The 19,101-nt window shown below is 56.9% G+C and overlaps 1 protein-coding gene across 1 annotated transcript; it reads left to right on the forward strand.

The window, feature by feature from the left end:
* Window positions 1-9,821: 9,821 nt before the first annotated feature.
* On the forward strand, window positions 9,822-17,130 carry LOC309957692 (UPF0688 protein C1orf174 homolog). The gene is made up of 4 exons (XM_082833015.1): window positions 9,822-9,932; window positions 14,704-14,814; window positions 15,574-16,062; window positions 16,514-17,130. Exons 1-4 carry the CDS (start codon window positions 9,918-9,920, stop codon window positions 16,625-16,627), a joined length of 729 nt encoding a protein of 242 aa, XP_082689141.1. The 5' UTR covers window positions 9,822-9,917; the 3' UTR covers window positions 16,628-17,130.
* Window positions 17,131-19,101: the final 1,971 nt, after the last annotated feature.

Genomic DNA, 19,101 nt, shown 5'->3' on the forward strand with positions numbered 1-19,101 from the left:
CCAGAGGCAAAACTCCAGGCAGCAGGAAAACGGCACCCGCTTCACCAGGAAAACCCCACCTGGCACAGAACCTGCGGGGACCCCAGGGGAATCCACGTCACCTCCAGACCAGAGGGAAAGCAGTGGCGCGGGTGTCCTTGCAGGCGCCGCCGGGCGGACCAGCTCGTCTCCTGACAGCCCCGTGCTGAAGGCAGCCGCCACTTCTCTTTAATTCATTTTTAATTCACTGATTTCACTCCCTGGCAACGTGTTGGGAGCCTGAGAAGCCGAAAAGGCACATTTCCTGCAGCAGTAGCTTCTGATGGCTCTGCTCCTGGCCCACCAGAGGGTTCTGAAGGTCGTCAGAAAAAGAGCCACTTTGCCCCACCTGCCCGCCTGCGCCCTCCACCCTCCTGACAGCAGGACCAGCTAGGAGCTACCGCCTCCGTTCCCTGTGTCATCCTGCCCCCTGGTGTCGGGGACCCAAGACACCAGACCTGGTGGGCGAGGAGGCCCTGGGCGGCTCCCAGCGGCCCTCCCTCCTCCCCCTGGTGCTCAGCACCCAGCCCCTCCCCGGGGGCAGGGCCCCTCCCCTGCAGAGCCCCAGGTAGTGGTGAATTGGGGGCATCCGGGTCCAGATCCTGACCTGCCACCTCCTTGCTCTGTGGTCTTGGGCAAGTCACGCCCCGTCTCCAGGCCTCAGTTTCCAGGTGTAAATGGGGCCACGTGGTGGTGTCAGAAGAGGGGGCGTACATCCACGGAAGCGGCTTAGAGCCGGCCAGGCACCCACGGAGGTGCTTGAAACGTTTGGGAGCTCACCAGGCCTGTCCCACCAGCATGGGGCTCAGACGCAGGAACACCCCCAACGTCACCATGGCTTTGTTATTCACCCAATGGTTTCGGGGGACCTGCTAGGGACCCCGCTCCTTTCCTGGCACGTCCCCCCCGGTGTCAGCTGCCTTTCCATGTGGACACATATTCTCTGCAAAGGTAAGGCTCTCGTGCTGGTCAGAATCTGGGGGAACCGAGTCTGCAGAGCTGGGGCACCAGGTCCCTCCTGACGCCTCTGCACATTCTGCATCCCTGCCATCCTCACAAGACCGCCCCAGGATCCAGGGCCAGACCTCGGCGTCCGCTCGGCCCCCAGCTCCGCTCAGCACCTCTAGCCCCAGCCCCAGCCCCAGTCTCGGCAGGGCTCTTCACGCCGACCCCAAGGTTCAGTGTCTGCAGCATAAAAGCCGCCCAAGCAGGAAGGCTTGGGAGGTAGATGGGCATTCCCGGCCTGGAGCACAGGGCCTGAGCTGCAGCACTGCTATTTCCAAGAGTAAGCGGTACCTGACGCTGTGCATCCTGGCAGCAAAGCTTAAAAAGCAATCGCTGAGGGCTTCCCTGGTGGTGCAGTGGTTGAGAGTCCGCCTGCCGATGCAGGGGACACGCGTTCGTGCCCCGGTCCGGGAAGATCCCACATGCCGCGGGGCGGCTGGGCCCGTGAGCCATGGCCGCTGAGCCTGCGCATCTGGAGCCTGTGCTCCGCAACGGGAGAGGCCACAGCAGTGAGGGGCCCGCGTACCGCAAAAAAAAAAAAAAAAAAAAAAAAAAAAGCAATCGCTGAGAATCTCAAGTGGAAAAGATCACTGTTTGGACACAGCGCTCTGCCCTATGCATGATCATGATGTAACCACTGACTCAGGTGCCACCGTGCATGGAACCATCAAAACTTTACTGACCTTAAAATACATTATTTTTGAAAACTCCAGGCAGAAAATGAACAGCGGACAACAACATCTCTTTGGGGATGCGGATAATTAACTTCTCGTCAGTCAGGGAAGGCTGGCCTCTGGTCTGGAAGAGCAGCTGGGGTCATTCTGGGTCGGGCCAGAGAGAGGAGCCTCGCTTCGGTCCCCCTGGTCTTGGGGAGGGACGAGGATGTGCTAGGCAGCCTGGGGTCCCATTTTCGTGGTCACGGCGAGATGACGGGAGTTGTCTTACAAGTCACCACAGTACCTCGACCCCTGGGCCACCGCCAGCCACCCTCCGGAGCAGCACGATATTAAAACACCGCTATCTGCGCGCCTCTCTGCTGGAAGATCGCATCCTCGAAGAAACAGCATCAAAAAAATTGAGTAAATTAAAAAATTATTCAAAAAAGCATTTCTCTCTCACTGAGAAAAGGGCAGGGTGCCTCTTTTTTTCCTGAGAGGAAAAATGTTCTGTAAAACCCTTTCCTTTGTAATCAGGTACATACAATAGGCACTAGTTCCAGGGAATTCAACAGAAACTAGGAAGAGAGAAGAAATTTCCAACCAGCCTATGAAAGGAGGAGTTATAGACCCATAGGGCACCATTTTATTTCATTTCCCCCCTGCCTGTGTGGGTTAGGGAGTTTAATCTGGCCTTTGTCTCCCACTTCTGGGCAGTCGCCCCTAAGATGTCCAGCCTGATAGGAGTGTCTTTGCTTTCCTGGGGGCCTCTGGTCACACTGAATGGGCCAATAATGTGATGTAGGGTAGGAGACGGCCTCCCCTGGAAGGTTCAGGTGGGGCTGGCTAGGCCAGAAGGACCAACCTCGTGGTTTCGGGTGGGGGTCACGGGTATCGGTGGAGACTGAGACCAATGATGTGGGAAATCAATCATCAATCAATCATCAATTGATCGATCATCAGTCATGCCTCTGTCACGGAGGCGTGGGACACTGGGGACCAGGAGAGCCTCCCTGGCTGGAGTCGTCCACGTGTGTTATCACACGTCAGCACGGAGACGGTGAGGCGTCCCGACTCCACGGGGTGGGGACTCCGCTTTGGGTACTTTCCTGGGACTCTGCCTGGGCGTCTCCTCCTTTGGTTGACCTCGATCTGCATCCTTCCCCTGCCAGAAACCGTAATCATGAGGATAACAGCTCTCATGAGATCTGTGAGTCCTTCCAGAGAATTAGTAACTCTGAGGGTGGTCCTGGGGATCCCCAAATTGCAACTGAATGAGGTCTTGTGTCCTTTAACTTTGTAGCTGGTCTGAACTCTCTAGGACGTGCCCCCACATGTGTGTGTGTGTGTGTGTGTGTGTGTGTGTGTGTGTGTAAGAGAGAGGGAGAGAATGAGTATCAGCCCCCAGCCCCTGCTCTGGTGTAAATCTGTCTTCCAGAATACTGGAGTCAGAGATCCTGGGACTGGCAAATCCGATGGAAAAGATCATCCCCACCTTTTCACCTCTAAGCTCATGCCAACTGCATTAGCTTGAAACTGTCCAAGATTTCCAGATGGCTCGGTCGTGAAAGCCTCAATAAGGCACAAACCTTGTGAGCTGCCCGCTGTCCACGAGCCAACACCCCACAAACTGAGAGATGTGTGTGGAGACCAGATAACAAAGCAGGTTCTGCTTCCCGTTTTGTGCCCAGACTGAAAAGAAGGCTGGAGCAAGGCAGCAGGGGAGCCCACACCTGAGCGAGACAGGTGAGGCCACAGACAACCAGGTGGCCAGACAGCCCTGGCGAGGCACCCCCTGAGAGCAAGGTTACATCCACGACATTAGCTCACATCTGTTAGCTGCTGGGAAGGGACCACAGGTAACCCTGGCTGTGCCACTTAAATCTGCGTACGGTGACATTTATCCAGCGTTTAGCTGCCTCAAAACGCACTGACCTGAATCTATTCTGCATTCTTAGGAAGCAGCGTGATGGGGATGCCAGTGTGGGGATGCAAGGAGGCAGATGCCCTTCAAGGACACGGGGATTCCTGCGGGCAGAAAAGCCAGCCACCGCCGGCAGAGGCCGGCCGTTCTGTCATTCTGCTGCCTGTGCTGGCGGATCAGGGCAGACCTCACTCACCAAGGTGGAGTAGGGGCCCTTCCAGCATCCCTTAGGATCCCGGCTCACCTGTGGACTCCCGCAGGTTTTGTTTTTGTGAATTAACCACCTCCCCTATCGAGTACCTTTCTCCCTCTCTGAGCCAGCCGCCTGCCATATTGGGACGGGGAAACAGACAGGGGTCCACCGACCTTGCCTTGTTTCCAAGTAAATGCTGCTGGTGCAAAATCTCCCTGTCCCACATCTCTGAGAGCAAAACTGCATATTCATGGCTTTCAAGTCTTTCAGGTGGTTGAAAGGTGCCTGGAAGGAAGGCTAAGTGTATTGTGATCTCCCGGGCGGGCGGGAGGGTGGGCACTGCCGTCTTCCTGTGCTTCCCGTCTGCCACATCAGCCCTCCCACCGCCTTGCTGCCCGCCCCCCACCCCAGAGGGCCTTCATCACCTTTCTTGACAGCGGGGGAGGAGGGCAGCACCTTGAAACGTCTCTGCAGCCCAGGTGAAACTCAATGGATCTGGGATCTGGTGATTAGCCCCGCAAGGCCCCAGGAGGGATGGACCTAGACTCGAGGTCAATTGTTCCCAGCGCTAATTGACTCTGCATCCAACGGTGACGTCCGTCTCTCCCGGGTGGCCTTCCCCCCATGGGGGTGGCAGGGTCCCGTGATGCTTGGGCTTGGAGGCAGGCGATGCCCGCAGCGCAGAGCCTGAAGAGGGTATAGTCCCCACGCTCAGCCCGCGGGCCATCACACGGCCTCAGAGGGAGAAAGCACCGGGCTAATGACGCCACACTTACGGCACATACACGCCTTTGGCGGCTGTCCATACCGTGTCACGGACTTTTAGCCAAAGGAGCCGAGAGGGCCACGGAAGGCGCCAGCGCTTGTGAGCGAGGCAGAAGTAACTCTGCTGCGAGAGACTAAGTTACACCTTCGCTTCATGGTCTGAGCCTCACTCCACGTTAGTAGGCTCACAAGCCAATTTCCACCATGCCGGGGCCCAGGAGCTCTCAGAATAGAGCTTTTCTTCTTTGGGTTTCCTGCGCCCAAAGGTCCTCCTAAAATGGCGTTTTCTCCATCTCGCTGGAAATGTAGCCTTTTCCAGGCTCTGCAAATCCCTGGGTTTTCATTCAAAGGACACGATCACTGCGATGTCCCTACCCAGGGAGTAGCTTTGTCCCAACACTGCCAACCACTCAGAGCTTCTAGGCCAGGATGATGTCCTGAACGTTCCATTCTGATTGGGGTTCCCTGAATACCCAAGCAGGGTGTGTTCCTTGTGTTTCCAGGGCAAACGGGGACCACGGCAGTTCCCAAAGTTCAACTGCCTGGCACTATTTCTCCATTGGCTTCGAGTAAACATCTGTGGGTCCCCCAGATCCCAAGACCCTCCTTTGAGGGAGCCCCCCTTCCAGCTGTCAGCCGAGTTGTGTGATGTGGCTGCAATATTTCTTACAGTGATGAAGCGCAGTGCACACAGAGAGCTCTATAAATGTTTGATGAATGAAACGAATGGATAATGATGACAGTTACAGTACAGCCAGAAGGCGTCGGGAGACCATTCCTGGCTGATTCTGGTGAATTTCTACCTGTCCGATGTCAGTGGAACGTGAAGGCTTTATGAGGATTTTGCTTCGTATATATTTACATCCTGACTACTGCCCCAAACAATTCGGAGTTGCTATCAATAAAAACAGAAGCACAGTTAGAATTTTTAGAACACACACACACGATTAATTGCACATAAAAGACAGAAGCCCAGGGCTTCCCTGGTGGCGCAGTGGTTGAGAGTCCGCCTGCCGATGCAGGGGACACGGGTTCATGCCCCGGTCCGGGAAGATCCCACATGCCGCGGAGCGGCTGGGCCCGTGAGCCATGGCCGCTGAGCCTGCGTGTCCGGAGCCTGTGCTCCGCGATAGGAGAGGCCACAACAGTGAGAGGCCCGCGTACCGCAAAAAAAAAAAAAAAAAAAAAAAAAAAAAGACAGAAGCCCAGAATGGAAAGCCAAGTGAACCAGGAAAAACAAGATAAAGAAATTCTGAATGAGACCACCTCCAAGTCTCCTGCCAGGGAGGCAAAGAGGAGGAAGGAACAGCCGTGCGCTGAGGAGAGCACCCTCACACAGGTCTTTCTGCTGATCGTGAATCTGCTGAAACATGAGCCTGTCTAATAGACCCACAGTTGGCCCCTCTTCCCAGCAGGCTGTAGGAGATTTGAAGCAGAAAATGCCCTATTGTTCTCAAATGTTTTAATGTCACAGATTATTTGATTAGCCTGCAAAGCAGCCTACGGAAACTGCACTGATGTTTAACCACTGGTGAGATTCTGCGAAGGGCGGCCCCGCCTCGGTGTTGACACTTCACATATGTTTAAAGCCCAAGGCCAGCACCACCTCCTCCAGAAAGCCTTCCCTGACCAACCTCCCTCCACAGAGACTGTTTCCTGCTCAACACCAGTGTCCCTTTGGAACTTCTTTGCACTTTCTCTGGGTCGCAGGAGCTCTGTGCGCCTCTTGTGTGTCCTACAAGGCTCTGAGCCTGCACGTCCTTGTCGACCTCTGGGTCCTGAAGATGGCTGGCTCCTGCTAGGACCTTGGCAAATTTGCGTGGGATTGACTCATGAGAGGAATTCGACAGCTGCACGGCTGTAGGGTTGTGACTACCCAGCCGAGTCAGGCAGGAGAGGTGAGCTACGAAGGAAACCTTTGCATTCTGAGGAATACAAAGTTTCCTCAGAATCTTCCGTCTTCAGTTTCTTCCTGTGTGTCATCATCACCATCCTTCTTTCAATCAGTGCTTCCCGAGCCCCCGCCTGCATGTCCCAGACACTTGGCTGGGTTCTGGGACGGGGTTCTGAGCAGAACACAGTCCCTGCCTTCAGGGAGCTTTCAATCCACGTGGGGGACCAACCGGCAATGAGAACCAATGTCCTGCCATCATGGGGACGCCCCTCTCTGGGCCCCTAACCCCGGAAGGGTAGGGAGTACAGCCGTTCAGGAAGAAAACAAGAGACAAAGGGCGCCGAGGAACCCAGAGGGATGTGCAGAGGCATGATTTTGGTTCCATGTCCTCTGTGTGCCCTCCAGGATGGATCGCGTCCCGACACGGCGGCTTGGGAGGTGTGCAGAGCGGAGAATCCAAGCACACCTGCTCCACCAGGGCAGGACCTCCCGCTGCGTCAGGAGGGGCGAACTTCTGCCCAGGCAGGGGCTCCTGCCTGCTTCCTCCTGGGGAGCCTGAAAGGGGCTTGGGTCCTGGAGAGAAGAGGTGACTTCTGATCCACTTCCACTGTCCAAGGAGCCTTATCTGATTCCCCTGAGTGGGTTTGACACCCCGGGTGCTATGTCTTCTCCCCTGTGGCTCTTACCACCAATGCAGATGGATTGATCCTCATGTGATTATTCCAGCAACGCCCAGCCCCCTGTGGGGCTAAACCACTAAAAAGGCAGGACTGGCATGAGCCCACCACCACTGGGACCCCAGGCCCAGCTCAGCACGGCCATGACAGCTCAGCAGACACATGGAGTGAGTGAGTGAAGGGATGCCTTGCAGTGCTCCAGGAGAGAGGGGATAGGAGAGCCAGCTGGCTCCACGCCCTGGGGGAAGAGTACAGGATGCTAAAAAACAATTGACAGGCTGAATTTGGGATTTTGGGGGGAACATCTGGTAATGCACTGCCCCCCAACCGGGACATGAAATTGAAGCTGCATTGAGATTTGTAGAATGCACTTGCCAGGCAAAATGGGTGGGGGGCTGGGGGGCAGGTTTTCCAGGCGGAGGGAATAGTGCCTGCAGGGTGGGGTCTGAGAGGGGAGAGGGGAGCACAGCAGAGGGTGAGGGGAGGGGGTGGCAGGGCCAGATGAGTCCGGACGAGGGGCAGCGGTGGGCAACCTCAGAGGGCTTTCTGAGCATTCATTCGACCATCATTCATTGAGTAGCCACTGTGCCAGGCACTGTGCTGGGCTGTGCAGGTCGTATTAGGACTGTCACTCTCCATCCTAGAAGCGGTGAGGAAGTGCTGAAGACCGTTAGCAGTGGGGTGAGTCACTGATCAACGACCACCCTGACTGCCAAGGGCAGAACTGGCAAGAGGGGAAGGCGGACCAGGGATGGTGGCTGATGGGACATGGGCCGTGAGTATGCCCTGGCTGTCAAGGCTGGCCCTGGGGGCCAGGCCAGAGCAGCTGGGCAGCTGGAAATACCACCTATGTAAACTGGAGGCAGGGGAGCAGTGAGGGGGGAGCAGAGCATATCTATGACAAGAGATCAAGAGCTCCTTTGGGACGTTAAACTCGAGATGACACTGAGATGATCCGGCCGCAGTCGGACACGCTCAAGCAGTGCGGTGTGTATCTCAGTTGACATTAACCACAAACCACCATGGAGCCCAAAACTGGCTTGTGGCGATCAGCCCCTAGTTAATGAGAACTGAGAACTCAGAGCTCTTAAGGAGTCCAAAATAAAATCACTGAACCCAGCTCACTGTGAGACCGACTTCAGCGAAAACGGGACAGGTTAGGTATTTAACACCCATATCACTTTGCTTTTTTCTTAACAGCTGACAGTGATTATGTTAGTTTCCCCTTCAAAAGGATTTCCTGCCAGCCCACATTTGTCTTTTCCCTTAGGTGTGTACCATGGGGAACAACCCGGTGAAAAGCATGGGACTGGGAAGGAAGATGGATAGGATAGCCAGGTAGGTGAGCTTGTGCTAGTGTTTGCCTGTGCATGCACATGTATGCACGTGCACGGGTGTGTGCAATTGTGTGCAGTGCGTGTGTGTGCACGTGTCCGTGTGTGCGTGTGTACCCTAGGACTGCACGTGTCTTCACGCACTGCCAAAAGCAAAACCCCACGTGCAGCCCTAATTAACTAAGGACGCGTGTCTAGAGAGGAGAGTCTGCATAGCGCTCTGGCGGGATCCTGAAGGGCCCACATTTTTTATGCACTGAAAAGAGGCATCGACTGTATTTCCAGGCTTCGAGGGAGTCATTCCGTCAGGGCAGAGACCATGAAGCCTTTGGAAGAGACGGTGAATCACGCCTCTGCCAGGGAACCACGCGCGGAGAGACCCTCGAGCGGTACACATTTCAACCTTTATACTTTAATTTTAAAACGTAATTGACAAAACTGCCTGATTTAAATGTTCTCATCTGTTTAAAAAAAAAAAAAACAGTAATAACAAAAGGAAACAGCACTGTCGTTTATTTGTGAAGTGCGCATGGTCCCAGCGTCCCTGATGAGAAAGGGGGCGGTTCCGGGAGGAGGGCCACAGCGGGCACGGAGGCTGGTGTCCCCCGGCCCGAAAGGGCCCTGCGGCCCCGGCCCCGGAGCCCCGAGCACCGGGAGGGCTTTAGCCTCGTCCGTGGACCTCGGTCCCGGGGCGCCGACGCACGTGCCTGAGACGAGGTGCGGGCCAGCGCGGGGGACCCACCCGAGGGCGGCCGCCCCCGGGGCTCGCGGCGGGAGACGCCGCCGTCCCTTCCCACGCGGGCCGGGTTCGCCGTGCAGCCCCGGGCCCGGCCCACCCAGCACTGCATCGGCGGGCACTGCGGCCAGGGCGGGGAACGGCCTCGCGCGACCACCTCCAGGGACTCCAGCATCGCTCCCGGGGCCCAGAAGCCAAGGCCGGGGCCCGGGAAAATCGCCTGCCGGACCGGGGTGGAGGACACCGCCGCGCAGGCCCTCCCAGCCAGCCTCCACGCGCGTGGCCGGGGACTCCAAAGGAGGCCCCTCACGAACATGGCCGCCGCCCCGCTTAAACGTGGCGGCCGCAGAGCCGTCAAGGGAGGGGCCCCTCATAAACATGGCCGCCGCCCCGCTTAAACATGGCGGCCGCAGAGACACCAAGGGAGGCGACCCTCATAAGTATGGCCTCCGCCCCGCTCAAAAATGGCGGCCGGAGAGCCCGCAAGGGAGATTATCCTCGCAACACTGCCGTGAGACCCGCCAGCTACGTAAAACGCCGACTTTGTTGGGTCACATGCCTGGAGACGCCTGGCTGTGATTGGCCGGCATTCTGGTGACGTCAGACGCCGCGGCGCGAGCCGAGGCCGGCCGGGTCGTTTCTCTGCTGGGGAGTGTTAGGCCCGGTGCTGGGGCTTGGCGGCGGGGCTGAGGGCGGCAACGCGCCGCTCACACTCATGAGGAGCCGGAAGGTGAGGGGCCGGAGGCCGGGCGGGAGCTGCGCCGGGCGCAGTGGGGGGTGCCGCCGCCAACTTTCTGGGAGCTGAGGGGGAGCCGCGGTACGCCTCGGGCGGAGGTGGGGGATCTCTGCCTGGCTCTCGACCCCCGGGAGGGAGCTCCCAGGTCGCGCCTTTGGAAGCGAACCCCCCCCTTTTCCGACCACGTCCGCGGGAAGGGGGTCTCCCAGGCCACGCCCTTGGAAGGGCACCCCCCGCATACCACGCCCCCGGGCTAGGGACGCTCCGAGGCCACGCCCCTGGGAAGGGGGCTCCCAGATCAGGTCCTGGGGTGGGGGGGCTCTCTCTCCGGAGCTGGTCCGGACCCCTGGTGCCCTGATGCTGCCCAGCCCGGGGTTCGCGTGCCTCTGCTGCCGGCACCCGAGCCCGGGGTCAGCCAGCCCAAGTGCGGGCACATGACGACGGGCACACCCCGGAGGGTGGAGAGGATGGAGGGGCGCCAGTTCCTGGCACTGGTAGCCGGCGAGGGCCCGGGACAGGATGCGCCCCTGCCTGGGGAGGGGGCCCTGCGGGGGGTGGGGGCGGCGCCTGGGGTACCTTTGGCCCGAAAGTGTGTCTCCTGAAAACCCACGTGGTTGCGCTCTCCCAGTCTGGCGCCTCTGCCTTTTGAGGGATTGTTGAGCGCGTCAGTGACTTAGTTGGGTTCGCGTGTCCTTTTACTTTTTGTTTTTCTCACACTTCTGCTTGGTTCTAATGTAGGGTTTTAATTTATTGATTTTTTTAAAACCTTTAGGTTTTTTCCCCCAGGGGTTGCTCTAGGTCTTACCGTGTACATTGTAATTTAGCAGAATTCGTTTCAGATTGAACTAGCTTAGTTCCAGAGAGATACACAAATGTTACCCCTGTGTAGCTCTGTTCCCTTAACGCACTCTGTTCCCTTAACGCACTTTTCTGGTGGTGGTAAATGTTTAATGTTACAAACCCGATAGTACACTGTCATGATTACTTTACCAGCCGTGGTCATTTCCTTAGCCCAGTACAGCCTTGATGCCACGCATCTCCTTTGTGCTGTTATGGGCATTCCTGCCTACACTTGCATACGTGTTACTGTATGCAACTGGCTTTTAAATCACCTTAGGGAAGGAAATAATATGCACGTAAACTGTCTCCGTGAGGACGTAATTACCTTTACTGGTGCCCTTTTTTCTGTGGATTTGGTTTTTTTTGGGGTTTTTTTTTGTTTTTTTTTTTTTGCGGTACGCGGGCCTCTCACTGTTGTGGCCTCTCCCGTCGCGGAGCACAGGCTCCGGACGCGCAGGCTCAGCGGCCATGGCTCACGGGCCCAGCCGCTCCGCGGCACGTGGGATCTTCCCGGACCGGGGCACGAACCCGCGTCCCCTGCATCGGCAGGCAGGCGGACTCTCAACCACTGCGCCACCAGGGAAGCCCTTTCTGTGGATTTGAATTATCGTCTGGGGTCACCTGCTTCCAACCCAAAGAACTTCCTCTAGTATTTCTTGTAAGAGGAGTCTGCAGCAACCAGTGCTCTCAGTTTTTATCTGAAGGGTCGATTTTGCCTTCGCTTTTGAAGGATGGTTTTGCGGGATATAGTGTCCTTGGTGGGCAGTTTTTTGTCTGAGAATTCGAATCTGTTTGAGTGCGCCCGCCGTGGCCTGGCGCCCCCGCTTCTGCGCTTCTGCTAAATCGACAGTTTATTTGTTGGGCTCCCTCGTCCTAAGGACTCATTTCCTCTTGCTGCTTCCGAGACTTGCCCCTTGTCTTTGACTTTCAGCACTTAAACAGTGTTGCATCTGCTTATAGATCTCTTTGCAGTTATCCTACTTGAAGTTCAGTTCTTTGAGATTGCTGGGTTTGGGGCATTTCCTGGCGGTCCAGTGGTTAGGGTTCCATGCTTGATGGGTTCTGACCCCAGGAGGGATCCTCCTGCTGTGTTTTTCCCTGGCTGTCTCCTGAAGACTATACGCCTACACTTTATCTTGACTTTTCTCCCATCTGCCTTTCATCACAGCTTACACTGTTCTGGAGGACCCCTTAGGCATTACCTTCTCCACACTCTGTTGTAAATGAAGTTGGAAGAGTTTAAGAGCCCTTTGTTTTGATGCCTGCCTCTTCTCCAGGCAGAATCTGAGCCAGGGCTCCCCAGCTGGGGACAGTGACAGGCTTCTCTGTGTGACACCCCTGCTCTCAGAGCTGAGTGCTCAGGGGAGGGAAGGGGGGCAGCAGCCTGAGATCCCCTGGACTTGCCTCTCCTGGCCTTGGAACCACTGCCTCGCTAGGAGGGGCGAGGGCGATGGGGCCCCAGTCTCCTTAGTGCCCTGCCCAGGCAGGAACCTCTGTTCCACGAGTGGGGCCTCGGCAGAAGGGAGCGCCTCCTCTCAAGCGTGCTTGCTGGAGACTTGGCCTCACAGCAGGTGGGGTGAGGGCAGAATGAGAAGTGCTGCCATCCTGCTCCCCTGGGAAGAAAGCCCTCTGCCGGGGGTGGGGGGGGTGTCCTGTGTGCTGACCTTGGCCGCTTGGAGTTGGGACACCAGAATAACTTTCTTCATTTTGCTCTTTGCTTATAGGACCATTTGCAAAGGCTTTAAATGGTTGTTTTTAATACTCTTCACCAGTTGCACTGGGGGAGGGTTCGTGGAGCACCTCTTGCTGTTTTGTTGGTCTCTTCCAGCCCTTTCGGTCTTTAACCAGTCTGCCTGGAAGGAGGAGGTCCTCAGTGGTGGGGGCTTTTTCATTTAGGGGTTGTTTGCGTGGAAGCAACCAGTTTGCCTAACTGAGGAGCAACGTTTCTCCAAGTTGGGAAACATGTAATTGATCCTTGGCATTTTGCAAGGGCCTTAGAGCTGAAGCCAGGACGCCACTGGAGTTGACTCTCGGAAATCTGGTGCGGATGGCAGATGGCCTGCTCAGGTGCCTGTAACCACAGCTCCTGGGTCTCAGCCAGACCCTCACGACTTCACCTCTGCAGAGGGGCCCGGCAGGCTGAGGGGTGACAGGCCCCCCCGAGGAGCTGTGGTACAAAGCATCTAGAAGTGCCCTGCTGCCAGCAGAGGGCTGCATGGCACACAGCCCCAGAGCCGGACGGCAGCTTCTCTGCTCGGTCCCTCTGCAAGCAGCCGAGGCTTTCATGCGGGTGGCTCTGGTGACAGAGCAGGGGGAGGGGCTCTGAAGCCAGACATCACTCTGTGTGACCTTGGCAGGGTCCTCTCCCGCGTCCCCATCTGCAGTGGTGCTGCTCCTTTTAAAGCTGCTCGGCACGAGCACAGCGCCTGTGTGTTGACACTCAGGGATGGTGGCCGCTGTCACGAGCGCCAGTCCCCCCCGAGGGAGCCTGGCACGACCCGGCATCGAAATGTTTGGAGTCGGACTATAACGGGAAGGAGAGGATAGTCAGCGACTTTCTGGGGCTGAGAATGTCTGTTCCCGACTATGGCAGCGCTAGAGCTCCAGGGAGACTGGGTGGTGCGGTGCCGTCCCCACAGGAGATATTCTGTAACCTCTTAGGCTTAGTTCCTTGGGTATGAGCGGCCACACTGCTGCCTGGGCTCTCTGAGCAAAGCCCAGCCCCGGGGCGTCCACATCAGCGGGTCCTGCCTGTTCTCGCTGTGGAAGCTGCCTTCCCCTTCCCTTTAAGTGCCCTCCGCAAGCGGTCACCTGCCTCGGAGCCTCGGTGGCCTGCCCTCCTCCAGGGGCCTCTGGATGAGATGCTGCTGTGAAGATTTCTAAACTAGCTTGTGTGCTTTCTGATCTCTCTTCTCCACTTCTGGGCATGCTGCCCCCCATCCGGCCCCGTCCTCAGCCCCCAGGTCTCAGCCGCTGGGACAGCGCTGTCAAGCTTGCCCTCCGCTACGCCCTCCTCACTATCCCCCAACTCTCTTACTTTCAAGTTCTCACTTGCGCTTTAATGTGTTATTTTCTAAGTGTCTGTGGTCCCCATTCTGGAACAGAGAGAGCAGTCAGTGGAGAGGGAGGTGAAATGCAAATGAAGCCCCAGTTTCGTGAACTGTCGCGTCAGTGCTGAGGTTAGTTTTGACAGATGCACCGGGTTGTTGGCTGCCGGGAAGATGAGGGAGGCACGGGCAGGAACTCCCTTCCCATCTCTGCTGCTTTTCTGAAAACCTAAAATTATTCCTAAATAAAATGATTGTCAGTTTCATTGTTTTAATTCCTTTCTTGTCACTAGAAGACTTTCCTTTGCATTCCAAGTGAGATGGCGGCGGGCGGTTTGTGTGTCGCGGCCTGTGGACGGCAGCTACGGCTCCTTTAAGCTGATGGGATTAGGCCTGGCTCCCCTGTGATTTCAAAGAGAGGGTTTGCGGGGGGGGGGGGCTTTTGCTTTTTCACCTTTTATCAAGAACCTTCTGAGCAAGGATACAGGCTGCTTATTCTAAACACCTGAAGTCAACTGAACATCTATTCGCTCACAAATGGAGGTTCTAAAAACGTGGGAGGTGGGGACAGAGTATGCGAGCTTCCCGGATCATGGAAATGGGGCTCAGCACCTTCCACCCAGCTTTGTGCAGGTGCGCCATTCAGGCCACGGTATCAGGGGAGCCCCTGGCGGTGCAGTGGTTGGGACTCGGCGCTGTCACTGTGTGGGCCTGGGTTCAACCCCTGGTTGGGGAACTAAGATCCCACAAGCCACACGGCACAGCTGAAAAAAAAAAAAAAAACGAGGCCACGGTGTCTGTCTTTCCATGGTCAATAAAAACATGGGGGTGGGAGGGGCCCTCTTCGGGGTCTCTGACCAGGCTCTGGTCTGGCCCAGCTGGCAGGTGGAGTGCGGTCCTCGGCGCGCCTCCGAGCCCGGAGCTGCTTGGCCACATCGGCCTCGGCCCAAGAAGCCCACGTCGCCACGTCTGCCCGGACGGCATGTCAGGTGAGCCTCAGCCCCTCGGAGACAGGACTGGACCGAGTTTCCACCTCTCCACGAAACATGTCACGTTAGAAAGTCTTGAGTGTGGCGAACAGACCAGAGGCGAGGTCACGGCGCTGTCGCCATCAGAGGAGGCCCCGCCCTCGGTGCACGTGCTCCCCACCCACCGAGAGCTGTGGGCTCAGCGGCCTCTGCTGGGCAGCCTGAGTGATGCTGGCACAGGCCATGCTGCTCACCCCAAAGGGCAGGTGGGGAGGCAGGGGACTCTGTGTCCAGCCAGGGGCACACAGCCATGGTGGCCCGGTGGTCCCAGTTTCCAGAGCTGCTCCTTTGAGCCACAGCCCGGCGGTCTGGCTAGACCTGGCTTCACAGCAGCAACTGGCCTGGTTTCCCTCCTGGGGTGCCGCTTGTTAGAGCTGCGCTGAGTCAAGTTCACAGTCCTGTTGAGCGCCCGCTCCTGCCATGGAACAGAGAGTCCTGCCTCATCAGAGCTCACAGCCCAGCAGAAACAAATGGAAGCTGGGTCTGGGGTCATCATTTTACATGTCAGGGCGCCCCTCGGGGGACAGCGTCAGTCTGGACTCCGCCCCTTTGGCGGCAGACAATGAAAGGACCCTGTCCTGTAAGTTGTGGCTCCAGCAGTGACGTCGCTTGCTGTGAGCAGGACTGCCCGTCCCTGGCGTCGAGGCTTGTTAACTGTTTGCCATCTGCTTCGTAACCTTCAGCGTGTCTGGTCTTCCCTTGCCTTTTCTCTCCTGACAGCCTTCCTCATCACAAAAAGCCACCGACAGGCGCACGTCCAAGAAGTTCAAGTACGACAAAGGTCATCTTGTGAAGTCAGAATTCCAGAAACCCATCCCCCAGAGTGACAGCACTGCTGCGCCCACAGCGACCCCCGAGACCCCGGGTCAACGTGAGCCTCTGGCATCGGCCGAGGACAGGGCCAGGCTTCCGGGAAAGGAAGCCAGTGGCTCCGCTCCTCAGGGGACCGCAGGACTCCCCCAGGGGCACTGTGGAGCCATGAGTGACGCCTGCCCGGTAGAGACTGAGGACAGGCCGCCCCCGCCGAGATGCGGGGCCCCTGCAGGAGGAGACTCCGACAGTGGCTGCCCCGAGAGGGACGGGGCGGCGGCGGATCTGGAGCAGAGCCACACGCCTCCACTGCAGATGGACAACAGCGTCCTTCTCGACGACGACAGCAACCAGCCGATGCCAGTGAGCCGCTTCTTCGGAAACGTCGAGCTCATGCAGGTAAGGCCTGTGGCCTCTCCCCTGGGCAGGCAGCCCCCAGCAGACCGCACGCCTGGTCACAGCCCCAGTTCACACGTTGAGTGCCACCCGGTGCAGATCACACACAGTAAGAGCTCTAACCCGGGAGGAGAGAGCAGAACGGCTGCTGGTGTGGGGCATCCCCCGCACGGAGCTGAGAACCGTTGCCATAGCGAGCGCGGGTGTGGGCGGGCTGGCGGACGTGAGTCTGGACCCTGCTGTGGGGTGTGAAGTCATGGCCGTGGTTCGCAGCCCTCTGGGCAGTTCCCCTGCATTTGCCGGGCTTGCTTTGGCTTTTAACCCAGAGTCTTTCCTCTCTCCCTCCATCACGCTGGTAGGGAGCACGCTCCCATGATGGGGGGGACCAGAGCCCGGAGACGGGTGCTCGTGCTGGGCAGCCCGTGCCTGAAGCAGGTGTTCTCTTCCCTCCAAGGACCTCCCGCCAGCATCGTCATCCTGCCCTTCGATGAGCAGACGCGAATTCAGGAAAATGCATTTCAGAGCCAAAGACGACGATGACGACGATGCCGACGGCGCAGAAACATAGAGGGGGAGACGCACACACTGATCCTCTGCCCGTTCAGTACCGTTGACTGCTTCCCAGCTCAGCACATTAGAGATTTATACCAAACCTATCTCCAAGAGTCCATGCTTCTAATCAGAATTCAGAACTGACCCACAAAGGTCAGCAGCACAGAACGCCACGTACCCGCGGGGAGACTGGCACACGTGGACTAAAAGACCTCTGCGTGCACAGCTGTTTCCACAGTGATGCGTTTTCTCCCATCTGTACCCACGGGGTGCCTCCAGCTAACTTCTCTCGTAAACGAGAGATCTCTGTAAAGGAGACTCTTAAGCTTAGCTTTGATAACGTGCAAGTTTATTTTCCATAATCAATTTGATCATTCTTGTGACTGATTCAATCCCAGTTCTTAAAGAACTCTCCTTTATTTCTGTATATGAAGCTCATGTGTACCTTGGACATTCAGCAAAATCCATATGGAAAAGAAATAAAATATATTTTGAAAATATTTTTAAAGAAGGCTTATGTCCCTAGAGCTGTATTCCTTTCTAAAATGCTGGACAGCCAAGTGGAGAAAATAGATCCTGTCCTGTCTTAACACGTGCGAGGCTGGCTCAGCTTTGCACCCGTTAACCAGCGCCAAGAGCTGAGAGCGCAGGGCTGTGAGCTGGAAGGGACGCGGCTCCTCCTCTTGAGGCTGTGGGATTTCTGAGATGGTAGGTGTTCGGCACATTCCTCGCCCTGTGTGGTGTGGGGACCAACCATCCAGCGAAGCCATGCTCTTCTCCCTGGTGCAGTGTTACCTGGTGCAGCTGCCCTGCCGGAGCTACACTGCCACTCCCCTGTCGCAAGGAGCGCCTGGTGACACATTCTTGCCAGTGGGCTCCGGAGAGGAATGTGGGCCTGCTTGTCTGCTGCCCCTTCCTGTCACCAGCTGCTGGCAGAGGACACCAAGGCTGGTGACTAGGAGAGCGTCCAAGAGGGAGCCTGGTCCCCGGGTGACGGGCACAGAGGAGAGCTGCCTGCAGTTCCGGAGGGCTGTGCTGGATTTTCACGAGTGAGCAGTGGTCCTACTGTTGCTGCAGTAGCAAACACTTCTGGTTTAGTTGCGACAGCCGTTAGACTTCCCTCCCTCTAAAATGTCCTGTGAACAACGGAAGTTTCTCACGTAACATCATTTGGGGGCAAAATATAGTTGAATTGCCCTGTGAGGTTGGCCACTGTCCTTGATGGACCCAGAGTGCCGCCGGGAAGCGCCTGTCCCCACACGTGTCCCCACAGTCCCTCTGCTTCATTGTGGTCGTTGTCCCGTCAGCAGCTGTGACCTTCCCCTGCTCTGAGTCATTCTGTGATTTATTGGTCAACAAACTACTTTAATAACGTGACGATGTTGCTTCTAAGGCCTTTTGGCAGCATCCAGGGAGAGTAATTTACCACCTGAGATTCTGCAGGAATGACTGTTAATCACGGCACTCGGATTCGTGGGGGTCGAGCTGCATCAGATTTCAGGGGATTTTGTCTTTCCCCTACACTGGCTCCCGGGAGAAGCATCAACCTGAATCACAGCCCACCTGCAGGACAGACACGTCGGCATGTTCCCACCAAAATGCGAAATGTAAACCTCACTCCTGGATGCCTGAGCCCCGCTGGCTTGCGGTCCGCGTGGAGCCTGGAGCGGTTCCTCCCCAGCCGCCCAGGTTGCTGAGCTAAACCGCAGGAAGCTCCCCACGTGTTCCAGGCCTTTTTCTAACCGATGACGGACAGTGTGGTGGGCCATCGTCCCGCCCACCCGCCTCCCCGGCGCCAGCTGGCTCCACTGAGTTGCAGCTCTGGTTTCCAGTGGCAACTGGAGGATCACGTTGAGTGCAGGGAACGCGCCCAGTGGAACCTGCTGGGTGTTGAAGGTGGCCAGGGTGGGCAATCCCATGTCCCTGATGGTTACTCCCGCGAGTGAGACATTACCAAAAGAAAACACCAGGTGTCCCCGTAAAGAGGCGGCAGGGACCAGGGCGGCGCATCTGGGGAACCTGTTCTGTGCTCACGCGTGCAAGGACAGTGCAAAGAAAACACATCGTGAGGCCGGCCCAGGGTGACGTGAGCAAGACAGATGGAATGCAGATCAGGCCCGGGGGACGAAATAAAGTTTCAAAAAGCATATTAAAACGTGTGTTAAAATTGCTCTAATTGGGAATACTCCGAGGATGTGTTCTGCCAGCATTTAAAATGAACACCCGACCCACAGGCCAGGCCCTGTGACACATGCAGATTTTTAGAAACACTTCCTACGTAAATCCACAAAATGACCTACCGGTGCCAGAGCAGTAGGGGTGTGGGGTGCATCCTGCGAGCATTCCTGCGACTCTGTCGACTGCCATCGACCGCTCATCCCGCTTCCTTGCGCACGTCTGTGCAGGGGACCTAGGACCGGCCTCAGGCACGACAGTTCTCAGAGCTCACAGGACTCGGGAAAGCAATTCAATTTTAATCTTGGTCACCCC

Source organism: Leucopleurus acutus (genome assembly GCF_964270905.1).
Source record: "Leucopleurus acutus genome assembly, chromosome: 2".
In the NCBI taxonomy this organism is placed as follows: Eukaryota; Metazoa; Chordata; class Mammalia; order Artiodactyla; family Delphinidae; genus Leucopleurus; species Leucopleurus acutus.

Bases quoted from the DNA above. Each gene is read 5' to 3' on its own strand.
- LOC309957692 (XM_082833015.1), top strand. The intron at 14,815-15,573 runs GTGAGCCTCAGC...CTCTCCTGACAG, and splicing joins CTGCCCGGACGGCATGTCAG to CCTTCCTCATCACAAAAAGC. The intron at 16,063-16,513 runs GTAAGGCCTGTG...CTTCCCTCCAAG, and splicing joins GAAACGTCGAGCTCATGCAG to GACCTCCCGCCAGCATCGTC.